Source organism: Aethalodelphis obliquidens, unplaced genomic scaffold (genome assembly GCF_003676395.1).
Source record: "Aethalodelphis obliquidens isolate GAN/ISIS:26980383/991018 unplaced genomic scaffold, ASM367639v1 scaffold49, whole genome shotgun sequence".
NCBI classification, from domain to species: domain Eukaryota; kingdom Metazoa; phylum Chordata; class Mammalia; order Artiodactyla; family Delphinidae; genus Aethalodelphis; species Aethalodelphis obliquidens.
The window spans coordinates 12,937,117-12,955,248 of NW_020837993.1; the positions used below are offsets into that span (position 1 = coordinate 12,937,117).

At 43.1% G+C, this 18,132-nt stretch overlaps 1 protein-coding gene across 3 annotated transcripts; it reads right to left on the reverse strand.

Annotated features, from left to right (window-relative positions):
* Positions 1–2,257: 2,257 nt before the first annotated feature.
* SELENOS (selenoprotein S) lies at positions 2,258–11,012 on the reverse strand. Of its 3 annotated transcripts, none has more exons than XM_027083242.1 (6): positions 10,850–11,012; positions 10,023–10,157; positions 7,955–8,061; positions 5,377–5,466; positions 4,953–5,031; positions 2,534–3,252 (listed from the first exon to the last, which is right to left on the reverse strand). In XM_027083242.1, the coding sequence occupies exons 1-6, from the start codon at positions 10,932–10,934 to the stop codon at positions 3,173–3,175; spliced, it is 576 nt and encodes a 191-aa protein (XP_026939043.1). In that variant the 5' UTR covers positions 10,935–11,012; the 3' UTR covers positions 2,534–3,172. The 3 variants fall into 3 exon arrangements, with proteins under 3 accessions (XP_026939045.1, XP_026939043.1, XP_026939044.1); XM_027083243.1 differs by lacking the exon at positions 10,850–11,012 and adding an exon at positions 10,785–10,806; XM_027083244.1 differs by lacking the exon at positions 10,023–10,157 and having other exon boundaries at positions 2,258–3,252; positions 10,850–10,991.
* Between the last annotated feature and the right edge of the window lie 7,120 nt (positions 11,013–18,132).

Here is an 18,132-nt window from a genome sequence, read left to right on the forward strand (position 1 = left end):
AAAAGCAGCAAGAGACTGATCAGAAAGGCAGGAGAAAACCAGACAAGTGCAGAGTCCCAGAAGTCAAGAGAATAGTGTTTTTCAAGGAGTGCTCAATTACTGCAAATGATGAGTGCCAAGAATCATCAGACACATCAACTTAAGAAGAACTTTTGTGGAACATATAACAGCAAATGGAAGAAGAGAAATTGGAGAGAGAATACAGGAACTTGTTCAAGAAGACTAGGAGCCCTGGGCAGGGTACGCACAGGAGAGAGGTGTGGGCTGTCTTGGGAGTAAAGACCCAGAGAGTGTGGTGTTATGGAAGGCAAGAGAAGGGAGTGCTGCAAGGAGGGTCAAGTGCTGGCAGGTCAAATAAGACAAGACCAAAAACTCCACTGGGGCATGAAAGAGAATGATCCAGGAATAGCATCTTTAGCATTAAGCAGCATTAATCTGTTCCTGATGAGTGGAGACAACTCAAAGCTCACTCTAGAGCACCAGAGGGAACCAGGGCTTTGGGTATGTGATATGGCTTTGTTCTTATGAGAAAGACTTGATGGCATGGTGGAGAGAAGGAAGCGAGGGAAGAGTGGTCCTTGAGAAGGAAGGAATAGTTCCTTTCTCCTCCTGCAGAGGCAGGTGCATTTGGCCAAGGACACAATGCTAGCCACCAGAAAGTTTCAGCTGAAGGTCTGTGCATATTTTGCCCCACATTTACTAATGTTGCTCCATGACCAGGGTAGACTGGGTAACGCATTCATCATTTAAACCTTAATAGCTCTCAAGTGTCTACTGCATCAGTTTCAAGCTGCTGGCAGTCTATACTGGGTTCATGCTGTGATCTCAGCTGCAGCCCCTCCATTGAGGCATAAGGCAGTGTTCTGCCGGTCTGACACGGCTCTGACCCATCCCTTCTTCCCCATGGGCCTCACGTTCTGGCCCCACTTCCTCATTCTTTCAATATCAGCACAGGACCTATCTCTTCTGGCAAGAGATATTTCCTACCTCTTCTGGTCCACCCTTCTGAAATGCTTACTGCCCTAGACTTGTAGCACACAATTTTCACCCAAGTATTCACTATTCCACATGATAATTGTTTCATTAGCCAGATCAAGCTCCCATCTTGGTTATCTATGGCCCTTGGCTATTAGGAACACAAGGACAAAGTAGACTATAGTGATCAGCGCCTTGGACCAGGTGACCCTCTAAGCTTCAGTTTCTGAAAACCAAGGTTAACTAGAAGTACCTACCTCACAGGATTGTAGTGAGGATTAACTATAAATGTATGTGCCTGGCACACAGCAAGTGCTCTTCAAATGCTAACTATTACACAAATTAGTTTCCTTCTCCCCTTTATTATCTCCCAATCAATTCTCCACATTGCACCACCCCCTCCACCACCACCTCATGGTGCCAGATGCAAGGTGGGTACACAGAAGTCATTGTTTCTTCCTATGTGTCCCTGACTTGATAATTCCTAAATTTATGGGAACAAAATGAGGTTTGAGGGAAAAGTCACAGCTAATAGTGTACTGAACCATGCCCTTCTACTTCTAAAATGAATAGTTGAGAGCTGCTTAACACAAGTTTTCAGCTACAGAAAATACATTAAAGGAAGAATTCTTTAAAAGTTCCTTTAAAACCTACAGGAATCTCTCTATATGTAAATAACAAACATGGGTGGAATATTTTAACCTAAGTCTAAAACTTCCCATGTTGTGAGTCTTCCATGCTGGTGGAAAGCCAATCTGGGTAAAAACTGGTAACTCAGATAAAGGTTCAAGGGCTTTCCTAAACCTCAGGAGACCCACCCTGGTTTTCAATGACCCTCTCTTCTGCCAGGAACTCCCACATTCCTCCACTCAAAATTTCACTCAAATGTCTCCGACTCAAATACTTGATTTTGACTACTCTGCCCATTTGTTTGCAATCACACTGTCTTCAAAATCCTGTTTTCACTCCCTCCAGCCCTCCCCAGGAGATTTTAAGCCCCCTAAGACCAAACTATATTTTTCCTTTATATATGTCAAGAGACAACTACAGAATATTTCACATACTCAACATATGTTGATTAATTTATATGAGACATTTCTGGAATACTTTCCCAGCTAATCATCACTATTCTGCAGGTTAATTTTGTTCCTTCTTAAAATCTTGATGTGAAGCAGGGATCAGCAAACTATAGCAGGCAGGACAAATCCAACCATGAGCTAAGAATTTTTAAATGTTTTTAACAATCCTTTAAAAATGTAAAAATATAAAGACTACGCAGCTGCAAAGTCTAAAATATTTACTATCAGGCCCTTTATAGCATACTTGACCAAAGTTCTAGACAAGTACATAAGAAATGAGTGCAAGAGGGATGACCCAAAGGGCTCCCAGAAACCTCATTGGCCCCTGAGGTACCTCTAGGCAAGATGTTTCTTTATCCTCTTAATTCAGAAACAACTCCAAGTGCCTGATTTTGTGGATAAACCCCAAGGAGCCTGCCAACTCTGAAAATCACTACAGCTATCTGCCACTTGCCATGCTCATTGCAGGTGAGGAATAATGAGAAGGGAAAATAATATTAGTGGGAGGTTATGAATAATAAAAAGCTGTGTAATATCAGATAGACAAATTCAAGTTCATAATGAAATTTCCTTAAATTTGATAAAGATGCTGAAAATGTTCCTTGCAAATTTTTTTTATACTTAGTTTTTTTTTTTTTTTTTAACAAAGCTCTGTACATAAAAATAAATATACAGAAACAACCCCATCAACTCTCTGCATCAGTAATCCTCGCTGGTGGGCTCACCATTTACAAGGAAGACATCATTCAACGCAACCTGTCACAGAGACTGTCCTACCAGCAAGGACCTGTTAACTTGAAGGATCATTGCCAGGTCTCTTTTATCAAGATCGCCAATCACTTGGAGGCCTTTAGCTATCAACTAGCAATGACCCATGAAATCAGTGAACACAGTCACTGGCTTCAGTGCAGTGTGATCAACTGCAACTACTGCCTAGTGGCCACGTCCATGCTCTATATGCTGCCTTCAACCCTTGAAGACACAGATGCAGTTAAGAACAGAAAGAAAGCCCCCTCCCCCTGGGTAGTCACTGTGAAAAGCGTGCATAAGGCAATTGAGTCGAGGGTTAAGGATTCATCTTGCTAGTGTCAAAAGCAACACTAACAAGATTCTTAGCCTCATCCACCAGACGATGGACCTCTGCGTCCAGGTCTCCAGGAGCAGGCTCCACCTCCTTCACCAGACAAAGGGTTGTAACCTGTGACAAGAGAAAAGCAGAACAGTGCTGGAAATGTTCTGTATCAAACATAAAATTGTGAGCCTGACATGCAAAGCACTGCAAAGATATGGATTCTATTCTCACAAACATTTTCATACAACTTTCAGCTACCATATGACAAAAAAAATTTACATGGTCACTGCAGTTTGAACTAACTTTCTGGTGGGAATAAAACAAGCCATTCAGTTTCTCTGTTTTAACTCTCCAAACACGAAAAACTACCCAAAACACACAAAAAAATTTGCCCAAAAAACCTCTCAAGATGGCTAGATTTAAGTATATAAAGGCTTCTAACTGCAGTGCTTAATATAATGTATACATTCAAATAAGAACTGCTCAACCTACAGAAAATAAATTTAAAAAACCAAAATCAAAAAGAATGGAACTCGTTACTTCCACTAGTCAGAACTGGGTAATCCACATGCCCCAGTCCCCAACCCCATCCCTGCCCACTTCCTAAAGTTAATGGACATTTGGCAACCAGGTTGACTGATCAGGCTTTAGAGCCAGCAAGACCTTAAATGAGGTGGTTTTGCTCCTTACTTACTACAGAATCTTTGGTCACTAACTCCCTGTGTCTCAGTTTCCTTATTTGTAAAGCCAGGCCAGTCAAAGCCCCTAGCTCTGGATGCATTCCATTTTCTACAATTCCCTCCTAAATACCACCACCCTTTGCTCTGAAAAATAGTCTTGTAAGACTATTCCTTGCTTGGAGCAAGAAAAAGATTCAAAAAAGCATTTCCTTTTCAGACACACCACTTCCCTACAGCAAGCCAGCTTTGGGTGTTGTCAGAGCCCAGCCCAACTTGTGTCCAGTCTGCACAGAGCCCAGGTTCCAGACTCCTGACAGTCCTCCAATAGGCCAGCCAGGCTTCCACACCTCTGCCTCTGCAGCACCTCCCCACAGAAAACCCCTCTCCCGGACGGAGGATAGTCTTTGGCCTAAAACTGGTTCCTACATAAAGTATTTTAATGCCTTTGCCCTCCCCTCTCTCAGGATTAACAGAGAACTCCTGGCAGATCACAAAGGTTACTCATTTTCATTTGTGTGGGAGTCCTGTCTTCCCAAAAGGACGTGAAAGTCCTTAAGGATGGGGTAAGGACAGACTGCTATGGTTAGAGGGCTCAAGGATGTTGCATGCAGAAGCTCTCTGAATGAACATCTGTCCATGCCTCCTTGAGAAAGTTATTTGTAAGAAACAAGGTGGCCCTGGCTGGAAAGACCAAAACCCCTGTGTCCTAGCCCCTTGACAAACTTACCTGCAATACTATGCCTCGCCCCAGTTACCACTCCCTTTATAGGACTGTGTGGGAATACTAAATTACAGTGAGAATACTAAAATACAAGTGCAACCATCCAATTATTTCCTGAGGGCCTCGAGTGACCTCCTTTTTCAACTGCCAATCAAATGCTGACTTTGTGAGGCCAAGGAGGTTATAGGCCTCCTGGAAACAGGACTTGAGCCCACATCCTTGCCCAAGGCCCACAGGGCTCAGCACGTTGGTGACTTCCAGCCATTGAGGGCTGCTTTGCATCTGATTCTTTTATTTAATCTTCATAACCCTAAACTTAGGAATTAGTCTCAATTTACGGACAATGAAACAAGGAAAAAGAATCTTGTTTTTAAAGGTAAATGTATCCTGTAATTGTTCAGAATGCTTTGATGTTTGGTACTTACCTCCTCGCCGCAAGGGCTTTCTGTCAGATTTTCGTTTTGGGATGACTGATGAAGTAGAAGGCGCAGGACTGTCTTCTTCCTGTTTGAACATACACAGGCTTAAGAATCTAGTTAAAAACATTCTACTCCAGGGACTTCCCTGGTGGCGCAGTGGTTAAGAATCCACCTGCCAATGAAGGGGACATGGGTTTGAGCCCTGGTCCGGGAAGATCCCACATGCTGTGAAGCAACAAAGCCCACGAGCTACAACTACTGAGCCCACATGCCACAACTACTGAAATTCATGCACCTAGAGCCCGTGCTCCACAACAAGAGAAGCCACTGCAATGAGGAGCCCGCGCACCGCAACAAAGAGTAGCCCCAGCTTGCCGCAGCTAGAGAAAGCCCGTGCGCAGCAACAAAGACCCAATGAAGGCTACATCACCTGAGGCTTTCTTGTATTTCCTTTGTAACTTTTTCCTTCTCGCATGCTATCCCACATTTCAATCTTCTGTCTCCTTTTCTCTTCTTCAAGCTGAGAAGAATCACACGTTGTACAGTATGAATTCATAAGCTACCATCTTTCTCAAAGAAAATGTAATTTTGATAACTTTTAATCTAAATGTCCTTTAAAACACACCTTCACCTGCACTTTCTTCAGTTAATAAAACAGTTGTCATCTAGTGGTGTGAGTTTAACTCACCAACAGAACCTTTTGTTTTTGTATACTATTAAAGAAAGCAAAAAGTGTCACAGAGAAAAGAATACCGACTCTTGTTCTAAACTGGACATTTTTGGTAATGGAGAATAACGCTGACCTGGAAAGGGTGAATGTGGCTGGCAGGCCTGCTTTGTTGCTACCTGGTTGCGTCACCTGAGGAAACTCACTTAACCCCTCTACTTCAAAGGCTATGAGGATCCAATGAGAGCAGATTTGAAAGTTCTTTGAAAGTCAAATACTATGGGAGCATAAAGGAAAACTAATCTCAGCAGAAAACTATGTCCAACAATGAGCACCTGAGAAAGCTTATACAGTAATTATGCAGTAAACAGGAGGGAAACACAGTGCCCTGGGTCTCTGACTCTGCTTCCTCCTCCTTGAAGAACAACTGGGTACTGCAACTTAAGTTCACACACAAGTCACTCTCTATTCCCAGTAGAATCCAGACCCAAACTTTAGTTCATTCTGGTTCCAATTAAACTGTGATATCACAAAGATATGTAAGAAGATGCCTTAGAAAGCACATATCCAGAAATTTCTCGATGGCTTTCAGGGTTCATCACTGCTAAATCCACATGTCTGTCCCTTCATGCTTCCACTGTCTGCAAGTACAGGAAGTCAAAGAGGAAACAGTCTCTTGATCTGAAGGTTGTTTTATGCTCATAGCTAACATGGAAAACACCAGAATGGAACATTGCTGATAAATCCTGAGACCAAATAAGACAGCTGACTGAACTGTGAGTCAGGCAGATTCTGTTTGTTAAGTTTGTTAAATACACAGAACCACAACTTTAAAACTGAACATAGGCTTCTATCTTCTCTCCAATTTTAGGAGGCGCACACTACAATTTTTAAAAATAATCTTTTAAAAAAAAAGAAAAAAAAAGAAAAAAAAAATAATAATCTTTTAAAAATTTTTTTCAGCTACATCAACAAACTGGATAAATGATCAGGCTGTTTTACTAATGCAAAAAACTCAGACCTTCAAGTCATTAATTTTGACATGTAGAAGGAATTCAACTTACTCTATGGCTCCAGAAACAAAACAAATGGTTGGAAATCAGCAAAGGAAAAAACTAAAATAAAACTGCTTAAAAACGGCATCTATGTATACTATGCTGCCATTTCTATGTAAAAATGATACATGCATGTGTTTATATATGGATAAAATGTTTCTGGAAAAACACCTAGAAAGCTTAACATGGAATGCTTGAGCAGCAGTAGATAGGGGAGCAAGGAAGGCAGAGACTTAATTTTCATAGTACAGATTTTTGTATCATGAATTTGTTTTAACCTCATGTGGTTTAGAAAACTACATAAATAATAGGAATGTGCTAGTACATTTTAGGTGACTATTTAAGTGGAAGATGGGCAACCCACTGAACACTGAAGAAGGCTGCTGAGAAAGGTGACCAAGAAGGCCGAATGTGTGTAGTAGGTGTTGTCTTATTCTGTCCTTTCCCTCTGGGCTCCAACCAAGCTGTGGAGACCAGCCATGTACTGGATGACCATGCAGAACCAGCAGTGGCAGAAAGGTACTCCATATTGGAAACACCAGAGACACATGCAAGACCAGGAGGAAGACCAACTTCTCTGGCTTCCTTCAGAAGAGAAAAAAAGGGGCCCAGAAACATCTGCACTGAAACTAGAAAGCAGAGTCTACACTTAGTTGTTTCAGTTATAGAGAATGGGTCCAACCTGGTGGGTGACCTTACTCCTGTGAAGAGCAGCACAACCCACCTGGCTGCTCAGATCACTTCAATAGCAGCCTTTGATTCTTCCTCCCCCCGACCCCCCAAACCTTTTACCACCCCTACAACCAAACCATGTGTCTTTAAAAAAATCTTTCAAAACTCCATCTCCTGCTCTCCATCTTGACCCTGGGTTGAGCCCATCGCCACCCTCCCCTGGCTCTCCTTCAATCCACTGAAGAGCAGCCGCACCAAGCCAGGTCATGTGACATGCTCGGCTTGAGACCAACCATGGAGCAAGAGGCTGAATGTGTGTCTGGTGGTATGGCTCCTGTACACAGCAAACAGTTTTGCTGGGTGAAATGCTGCCGTGAGGGAACCACTTAAAAGTAAAAACATAAATACAAGACACACTTCTTTAAGAGTATTTCCCCCTAAACAGTAAGAAATTGCACAAGGAAAACATGCTGAGCAATACTTAGCTAAGTGGAAATGATTCGGCCTGAAATAGTTATTCTTTGTATCCACCCTAATGCGCATGCACATGTGCACACACACTTTTACCCACTAAACCTCAAATATCATGTATTCAAACTAAAACCAGTTCATACCTGTCTTAGTTTCTCCTTATGCTTTTCAACTTGTGCATTTAATTCATCTTGCATTTTCAAACGAGCAGCTGCTAAAGCCTCCTGTCGTTTAACAACAATATCAGGTTCTAAAATGTCAGAAAGAAATTGGGATAAAGCACCTTGTGTAATATAAAATGGAAACTCTTGAGGTCTATATTATTAGAAGTGTACAGAAGTCAGGCAATGCAAGAATATACTTTTACATGAATAAGTCTATTCTTCTGCATATATTTTACTGCTTAAGGGGGGGGGCGGGGCAGCAGACTATCCCATCGCCACAGTTCATAGCCCTTGTTAAATATCCAAAGCATCAGAAATCTCTGTTCAAAACAGATTTCTGGGCTCCCTGAGCAGTTCCAATTCAGAGAGTCTGGCATGGGCTCCGAGACTGAAATATAAGTGGTCTGACGGCCAGTGAGATTCCATTCCACAACCTGGATACCTCCTAACACCCAGTCTCTAGGTTGACCAGAATTCTAGAAGACAACCAAGGAAAGATAAAGTTTTCTGATCATTAGCCATCACCTAATTAGCCCAGGTCTACACCAGAAAGAGGTAAAGATCGTCAGGTATTTTATCCTTGTTTTTACAGGAAAAAAAAAAGAGAAAAATCCTTCCAGCTAGCATTAACAGAAATGACCACCCCAGGTATCTGTTTTTATCTGGTTTAGAAAACAAAGCAAATTATATAAATATACAATCAAGTTCTCTATTTTACTCAGACCACTGTGTTTAAGGAGCACTAAGGGGAACTAGGCAGTGGTTTGACTAATTTTGTAAACAAGGAAACAAACTGGAACTTATATGTTCACATCAGTATCATCCAAAGGATATGCGATCATCATTACTTATAGATAGTTAGCAGTGGAAACAGGTCACCTAACTGAATCCACGTAAAACGGGGGCCAAAGTAGCACAGGGTGTGTCTGTGGTGACAGAGATGACTAGACCTTTATCTTTAAAAACAAAATTAGTTCCACTTTCTAGAAATGTGAATTGTGGTAACATTTGGAACTGTTGGATCATTCTTAGAATAAAATTATGTGTGGACTTTTTTAACCTAATTTTTCTAACAAAATTGTACAACACAAGGTAACACCTTTCACTGCACATACACTTCTTGCAATGCTTCATTACAACAAACTCCTCTTCTGAGATGCCCGTCCCATTATCTTATAAATCTACTCCTCAGTTGTCAGCAGGTCTCACAGAGCCAGAGATGGCTGTACCAGGTGACTTGTTCTCTAACACCAGTCATCCACTTCACAAAATCCTGCAACTTAAGCAAGATTTACTTTGTACTTTGTAGTTTTTGTTGGATATACAGCCAACAACCAAAAATGCTGAGATAATGGCAGGACCACAGGGTTTCATGGGAGAGGAGAGTGAAGGAATTTTCTAAGTCTTTCTACTAATAACTACATTTGTGTTATGTTTGCTTTCCTCCCCACCCTCAGTAACTGTGGTGGCTCAGATGACTGATGATTTGTATTTATTTAATTATACTGCTATTCTCAAGACACTTAACATTTATTTTAAATATGTCCTCAGAAACTCTAGCTTCTAACTAGTTAAAGCTACTGTTTTAGAGGGAATAAGTTTTTGAAACAGTCAGGTGTAATCCGATATCAGGTCTGATGAGTAAGTTGTGAAAATCAAAATGCGGTGGATGTGAATAACTAAGGCTGAGTTTGTCACTCACGATTGTTCTAGAGATTAATGAGACTTAGTAGACAGACCCATAAGTACGGAGCAGCTGTGAAGTCTTCACTTTAATCTCTCCTGTAAATGAAAAACCATGCAACACAATATGCAGTGAGTGCTCTACACACCATCAAGCGGGTTTTTCATCCCATCAAAAACTCTGAAATTAAAACAAAACAAAACAACACTATTGCAAATCACCAAAACCAATTTCCTAAGCATAAAACAGTTTTCTTCCCACACAGATCAGAAACGTATTTCTTACTCTTAACAACAGACTAACTTTTAAATACTAAAACAAGTAGGCGTAAAGCCACGTCTTCATTTGTTATCAGGCACTAACCCAGAGCAGCGGCAGCTCGATCCAGCTGCCTCTGCCTCAAGGCCCTCAGCCGGGTGAAGAGCTTCTGAAAGACCACGTAGAGAAGAATGCAGCTAAAGACGATGTACCAGCCATAGGTAGCCAGCAGGGAGCCCACTGAAAAGAAGAAAATAGTTTTCAAGAAACTAAAAATGATATTACCACTGGACTTTTCTATAACATTAAACAAAAGCAAAATAAGCGTAGCTCCTTGTCCTCAAAACCTTCACGGTGTAGCTGAAGACCTAAGTAGGCAGTTAAAATAACGAGTAGTATAACAATTCATGGATCACTGAGAAGGGACTTCTCAGCTACCTGGGGAATAGGAGGGGCAAGTCCGGAGGACGTGGGGCACGCCAGCTGGGTTTTGAGGGGTGAAGGGAAGTGTATCCGACTCAGGAGGGCATAGGCCTTTCAGATCCAGACTACATATAGAAAGGAGTGCCCATGGAGGGCTGATACAGCGCCGGATTTTGGGGGCGTGAGTGGGGGTACGGAGTCGAGGGGCTGAGGCTTGAAGGCACACGCCAAGGGCGGAGAGACCCCAGCAACCGCAAACCCGGAAGGCTTGCTTCGCATAAAGTAAAGAACTCGCGCAAAAAAGGGCCGACCGCAACGCCCGAGGAAGCACCGCTCTGGGAGGGCCTCCAAGCGCGCTTCGGGACCACCGCCCGGGCCTGCGTGCAGCGCCAACATCCGGCTCTCGGCCAGGTCCGGCCCGTAGGGCAGAGGAGAACGACTCACCGAACATGGCGGCGCGCCGAGGGTGGCGGCGCAAACCCGCTGCCCTGCGACCCGCGCCGACTCACCCGTGACGTGAAGGAAGCGCAGCCCCTCGGTCTCTAGGGCTGGCCGCGCGGACAGCTGATCCCCGTCCCGCTCCACGGCCGCCATCGCCTAGCCCGGCCCGGCCAAACCCGGCCGCGTCAGCTCCAGCCTTAGTCTTCCGGCCGGCCCCTACGTACACGTGGCACGTCTGGGGCCGGCGTCCCGTCGTCCCGGCCAATCGCGTAGCGACCCGGCCCAGATGCTCGGCCTATCGCCGCGAGGGCGTGGCCGAAAGGGGGCGGGTGAGCGATCCGGGAAGGGCAGGGCTAGCCGTGGCCTGACTGGAGCCCTACCATCCGCTGCGCACTGCGTGGTCTAGCGGCTACCTGACTGACTTCCCAGCCGACTCCGTATCGAATGTTTACCTTTGCACTGATTGGACACCGAGGTCGCAGGAAGTTGGGGCCGCCGAGAAACAGGATTTGCGCCCTGGCTCTTGCTCCGGGTACATTGGGCAACAGAACTCGGCAGATTGGCGATTCCCAGCCGTTGCGGGTTGCAGCCAAGGTCTGCCCCACCAAGCCGTAAAGAGCCTTCCCCTGCCGCTGCCGGTGTTAACCTTTCAGGCTAAGAAAGTCCCCGCCGACCCCCGCGGTTCTCTCCTCCGGAATCAAAACCTCTTGGGAAAGAATTAGCATAACAATGGCTCCAACACGCATTGAATCTTACTGAGTATCACAAGACGTCACAGTTATTTATAATAATGTCCTGGCTGTTTTCCCTGCCTGCAATGCCTTCCTCTACCCCCTTCCACTCCTCACCCGTCAACGCCTCTCTGAGCCCTACCTTAACCACCCTATTTGAAATTTGACCTTGAGGCATTTTTGGAGAAGGATTTAAAGTGAACGTACCCAGCTGTGTCTCAAAAGAAGGGTTGAGAATTAGGAAGAGAAATTAATGAGCAGGCGATGACTTCAGAGCGCACCGCCATCGCCACCGCCTTCACGAGCACCAACGCGAGGCTGAGGTACCACTGGGGCTTCCACCGCTGGTTGGCCTAGAAGTTCTTCAAAGGGATCAGCTCCTGGAACTGCACAACAACATCTTCAGCGGTGTGTCAGAAAGCAATAAAAGAGGAGATTCTTATAGAAGGACTTGCGTTCATGGGCCATGGCAAATAGAAGACTCAAAGCTCTTCATCTTGAAAATGGGCTTCTCAAATCGGGATTGAGGACTCTGGATTTTAGCAATTAAGACTGAAGACCCATTGATTTGATGAATTTAGAAGGAGGAATTTTATTCCTCCACCACCACCACCACCAAGTTTCTGAAGATGATGAACTCTTTGCTTTGAGGTGGTTTCTCACTTGCCCTGGCATCTTGCAGGAACTCAGTGTGCTAAAAATGAACGACTTCTTGGGATTACAGTTGCAATACTTGGTCTGGGATCAGCTTAAAATATACCTTGTATGTAAATACTGATGAACTACTCAGGATGACTAGGGTTACCTGACCTCTCTGTTTATACTCTGGACAGTAGGTACACTGTACTGGAGTCACTGTTCATGGAAAGAGCTGGTTAGGACCTCTCTATCAGGGAGTGAATCCTCTGAAAAAGGATCTGGCACAACAGTTTCAGTCAATGCTTGAAGTGTCAACTAAAAAATTATTCACAACCTAGAAGCTGAGAATTATGTTTTATTTGGCGGAAAGTTTTTAGGACTTCAAGCCAGGGAGGCAGCATTTCAAGTAACCCTGAGGAGGCGTTTGCAACAAAGGGCAGGTAGTCAGAACATCAAAGATTACTGTTAACTAAAGAAAACCAGAAATCCCAAATGGAGTTTAGTGCTTTCCTATGTATGGGAAGATGCAAGAATCTGGGCTCACTGAAATCATTCTTTTGATATGCACCTAAGCTATCTGGGGCCAGTATCCAGTGTTTTCACATCCTGAGTTTCCTCAGGGCTCACCTTAGGGAGTGGCTGCAGTCTGATGGCTGCTAAATGACAGGTATTCTTTGTTTCCTTCCTGAGTTCCCTCAGGGGTCACCAGCTCACCTTCCTTGGTGGCCGCTTGGCTGCAATCACTGATGACTGTGACATCCTTTGTTTACTGATACTGCAGGCAATATTCCATTTATTAGGAGCTGTTTACTTTTATGTAGTAACTTAGTGGTTAAGATTGCTGGTGGCTTGGGTTAGCTAAGAAGACAGTCTTTAACAGACAGTTCCCTGCCTTAATAAGAGGTGTCAGATTAAGATGTGAAAGCTTCAAGAGTGTTTCAGTGAGTATCATTTCTGAGTTCACAGTGTAGTTCAGGAATTAACTTGGAGTAGCTATAGAGGAAGATCCCACATTTCAAAGTTTGCTGTTGCTGGATTTCAAAATAAGTCAATGAGCCGTGAATGAATTAAGACAACCTGCATATCATAAAAATGTCAAAATGCTTCATCTGGTTAAATAGGAGAAAAGAGATTGCTTTATTTGCCTTTTTTACCCACCTTGCCTGTAATGTTTGTAATCATGAAGATGGAATAAATTTGTAACATTTAGTTTCTACCATATAAACAAAAATAGTGAACAATTCCTGTCACTCAGGACTTTGTGATATAAAATAGAAACCAGCACAACACTCATGAAAATAATGTACACTTTAAACATATACAAAGTATATTATTGTAAACTTCAATGTATGTGTGTGTATACATATGTATACATGTATAACGATGAGGAGTATATTCAACAGAAATTTAAGAAATTTTGAATGATTTCAGGACATGGATGTTTGGCTTTCATTTCAGTTCCTAGCACATTGCTGTTCTTGTGGTCTCACTGATAGAAGTTACTCATTCTTCCTAGCCAGGTTTATGTGTTAACCTTTGTCCCTTTAATCAGTGTATAATCTCACCTAGCTTGTCTAGAACCATAAAGTTATTTCAGCAAACACTTTGCTCAATATAACTGCTCAGGTGTTATTAGCAAAAACAGGGCAAAAGTAGTATCCAGGACTCCCAACTAGTCACTGACAATGGTAGACTAAATTATTGGCCCCAATCCATTACTCCTTCTTGCAACTATACCCTTGCCTAGTCTCAAGGTGGGAGGAGTGTATTTCCGCATCCTTTGACTTTGAACTTGGTTAGGCTGCTTGCTTTGGTTAATGGAAGTTAGTGCAAGTTCATGTGCCTAAGGCACAATGAGGCCAAACACACCAAAATGGAGTTTGGGGCAGAGAAAGGTTTATTTCAGGGCCATGCAAGGAGACAGGTGGCGTATGCCCTAAAAATCCCTGACCTCCTGGAAGGGTTTCAGCAAAGCATTTTTAAAAGCCAGGTACAATCTCACTACTGGGCATATATCCTGAGAAAACTGTAATTCAAAAAGATATAGGTACCACAATGTTCACTGTAGCACTATTTACGATAGCCAGGACATGGAAGCAACCTAAATGACCATCGACAAATGAATGGATAAAGAAGATGTGTTACGTATATACAATGGAATATTACTCAGCCCTAAAAAGGAATGAAACTGAGTTATTTGTAGTGAGGTGGTTGGACCTAGAGTCTGTCATACAGAACGAAGTAAGTCAGAGAAAAACAAATACCTTGTGCTAACGCATATATATGGAATCTAAAAAAATGGTACTGATAAACCTAGTGGCAGGGCAGGAATAAAGATGCAGACATAGAGAATGGTCTTGAGGACACGGGGGGAACGGGAAGCTGGGATGAAATGAGAGAGTAGCATCGATATATATACACTACCAAATGTAAAATAGACAGCTAGTGGGAAGCTGCTGCATAGCACAAGGAGATCAGCTCGATGCTTTGTGATGACCTAGAGGGGTGGGATAGGGAGGGTGGGAGGGAGGCGGAGGCTCAAGAGGGAGGGGATATGGGGATATATGTATACATATAGCTGATTCACTTTGTTGTACAGCAGAAACTAACACAACATTGTAAAGCAAGTATACTCCAATAAAGATGTTAAAAGAAAAAGAAAGCCAGGTGAGGGAGGGGGGTTGCAGGATATGTGATCAGCTCGTGCATAATTTTCTGATTGGCTGATGGTGAGATAACAGGGTGGTGTCACAGGGGTTAACATTATCAGTCCTTAGGCTCCAGGAGGTCATGCTCATGGTCATCAAGTAGTTAACATCTTCCATTTGGTGGTGGTTGTTGGGGGGGGGAGGTTCACATCTGTAAAACAACTCAGGAAATGTGCATCAAATACTGTTATCCAGATACTTCAGAGAGGAGCTAAAGCAGATGATTATGAGAGAAGTACTGTCCCAGGAAGGCCCCATAGGGTCCTGCTTGGTTACAGTAGCAGTGTGTCAGTTTTGAGTGTAGGCCTTAAGAAGATTCTACTGTTTCCTTTTTGTGCCTTTGCCTGGTTAACTGACTTGTCCAAGGAGAATGAAATATGTAAAGCTGAGCCACCCTAGTTAATCTATAGACGTAAAGTGAAAAACAGAGCCAGCTATGAGAATAAATGGTGACTGTTGCTTAAAATAAGTTTTCAAGTGGTTTGCTATGCAGCATTTTAAAAATTTTTATTTTATTGAGGTATAGTTATTTATAATGTTGTGCTAATTTCTGCTGAACAGCAAAGTGATTCAGATATATACATATATATATATATACACCTTTTTTATATTCTTTTCCATTATGATTTATTACAGGATATTCAATATAATTCCCTGTGCTATACAGTAGGATCTTGTTGTTTCTCCAGTCTATATATAATAATTTGCATCTGCTAATTCCCAACTCCCAATCCATCCGTCCTCTACCTGACCCCCCCCAACCAGAAGTCTGTTCTGTATATCTGTGAGTCTGTTTCATAGATAAGTTCATTTGTGTCGTATTTTAGATTGCACATATAAGAGATATCATATGGTATTTGTCTTTCTCGGACTTACTTGAATTAGTATGATAATCTCTAGGTTGCTGCAAATGGCATTATTTCATTCTATTTTTTATGGCTGAGTAGTATTCCATTGTGTATATATACCACATTTTCTTTATCCATTCATCTGTTGATGGACGTTTAGCTTGTTTCCATGTCTTGGCTATTATAAACAGTGCTGCTAAGAACATAGGGGTATGCAACATTATTGTGGCAATAGCTAACTGATAAATTTCCAAACCTCAGCTTTTCACAAAAGTGTATGCCACAAAACAGGATTAAAGGTATTTGTAACTAAGGAGATTACAGAGACAGCAATCAAACAATGGTGTTTCTCGGAGATTGGTTCAAGATGGCAGAGTACAAGGATGTGCTCTCACTCCCTCTTGCAAGAACACTGGAATCACAACTAACTGCTGAACGATCATTGACAGGAAGACACTAGAACTCACCAAAAAGACACCCCACATCCAAAGACAAAGGAAAAGACACAATAAGATGGTAGGAGTGGCGAAATCACAATAAAATCAAATCCCATAACTGCTGGGTCGGTGACTCACAAACTGGAGAACAATTATACCACAGAAGTCCACCCACTGGAGTGCAGCTTCTGAGTCCCATGTCAGGCTTCCAAACCTGGGGGTCTGGCAACAGGAGGAGGAATCCCTAGAGAATCAGACTTTGAAAGCTAGCAGGATTTGATTGAAGGTCTTTGACAGGACTGGGGGAAACAGAGACTCCACTCTTGGAGGGCACACACAAAGTAGTATGTGCATCGGGACCTAGGGAAAGGAGCAGTGACCCCATAGAGACTGAACCAGACCTACCTGCTAGTGTTGGAGGGTCTCCTGCAGAGGCAGGGGTGGCTCTGTCTCACCATGAAGACAAGGACACTGGCAGCAGAAGTTCTGGGAAGTACTCCTTTGTGTGAGCCCTCCCAGAGTCCAACATTAGCCCCACCAAAGAGCCCGGGTAGGCTCCAGTGTTGGGTCGCCTCAGGCCAAACAACCAGCAGGGAGGGGACCCAGCCCCACCATCAACAGACAAGCGAATGAAAGTTTTACTGAGCTCTGCCCACCAGAGCAACAGCCAGCTCTAGCCACCACCAGTCCTTCCCATCAGGAAACTTACACAAGCCTCTTAGATAGCCTCATCCACCAGAGGGCAGACAGCAGAAGCAAGAAGAAGTACAATCCTGCAGGCTGTGGAACAAAACCACATTCACAGAAAGATAGACAAGATGTAAAGGCAGAGGGCTATGTACGAGATGAAGGAACAAGATAAAACCCCAGAAAATCAACTAAATTAAGTGGAGATAGGCAACCTTCCAGAAAAAGAATTCAGAATAATGATAGTGAAGATGATCCAGGACCTTAGAAAAAGAATGGAGGCAAAGATCTAGAAGATGCAAGAAATGTTTAACAAAGACCTAGAAGAATTAAAGAACAAACAAATAGAGATGAACAATACAATCACTGAAATGAAAACTACACTAGAAGGAATCAATAGCAGAATAACTGAGGTAGAAGAACGGATAAGTCACTTGGAAGACAGAATGGTGGAATTCACTTCTGCAGAGCAGAATAAAGAAAAAAGAACAAAAAGAAATGAAGACAGCCTAAGAGACCCTCTGGGACAACATTAAATGCAACAACATTCACATTATAGGGGTCCCAGAAGGAGAAGAGAGAGAGAAAGGACCAGAGAAAATATTTGAAGAGATTATAGTTGAAAATTTCCCTAACATGGGAAAGGAAATAGCCACGCAAGTCCAGGAAGCACAGCGAGTCCCATACAGGCTAAACCCAAGGAGAAACACACCGAGACACATAGTGATCAAATTGGCAAAAATTAAAGACAAAGAAAAATTATTGAAAGCAGGAAGGGAAAAATGACAAATAACATACAAGGAAACTCACATAAGGTTAACAGCTGATTTCTCAGCAGAAACTCTACAAGCCAGAAGGGAGTGGCATGATATACTTAAAGTGATGAAAGAGAAGAACCTACAACCAAGATTACTCTACCCGGCAAGGATCTCATTCGGATTTGATGGAGAAATCAAAGGCTTTACAGACAAGCAAAAGCTAAAAGAATTCAGCACCACCACACCAACTCTACAACAGAAGCTAAAGGAACTTCTCAAAGTGGGAAACACAAGAGAAGAAAAGTGCATACAAAAACAAACCCAAGGGCATCCCTGGTGGCACAGTGGCTGAGAGTCCACCTGCCGATGCAGGGGACATGGGTTCGTGCCCCAGTCCAAGAGGATACCACATGCCGCAGAGCGGCTGGGCCCATGAGCCATGGCCGCTGGGCCTGCACGTCCGGATCCTGTGCTCAGCATGGGAGAGGCCACAATGGTGAGAGGCCCTCGTACCACAAAAAAAAAAAAAAAAAAAAAAAAAAA

Excerpts from the sequence above, each read along its gene's own strand:
- SELENOS (XM_027083242.1), bottom strand. The coding sequence starts at position 10,934 with ATGGCGGCCGTGGAGCGGGACGGGGATCAGCTGTCCGCGCGGCCAGCC. Across the intron at positions 10,158-10,849 it reads GCGCTTCCTTCACGTCACGG|TGGGCTCCCTGCTGGCTACC; the intron begins GTGAGTCGGCGC and ends TCTTCTTTTCAG. Across the intron at positions 8,062-10,022 it reads TCGAGCTGCCGCTGCTCTGG|AACCTGATATTGTTGTTAAA; the intron begins GTTAGTGCCTGA and ends CTGACATTTTAG.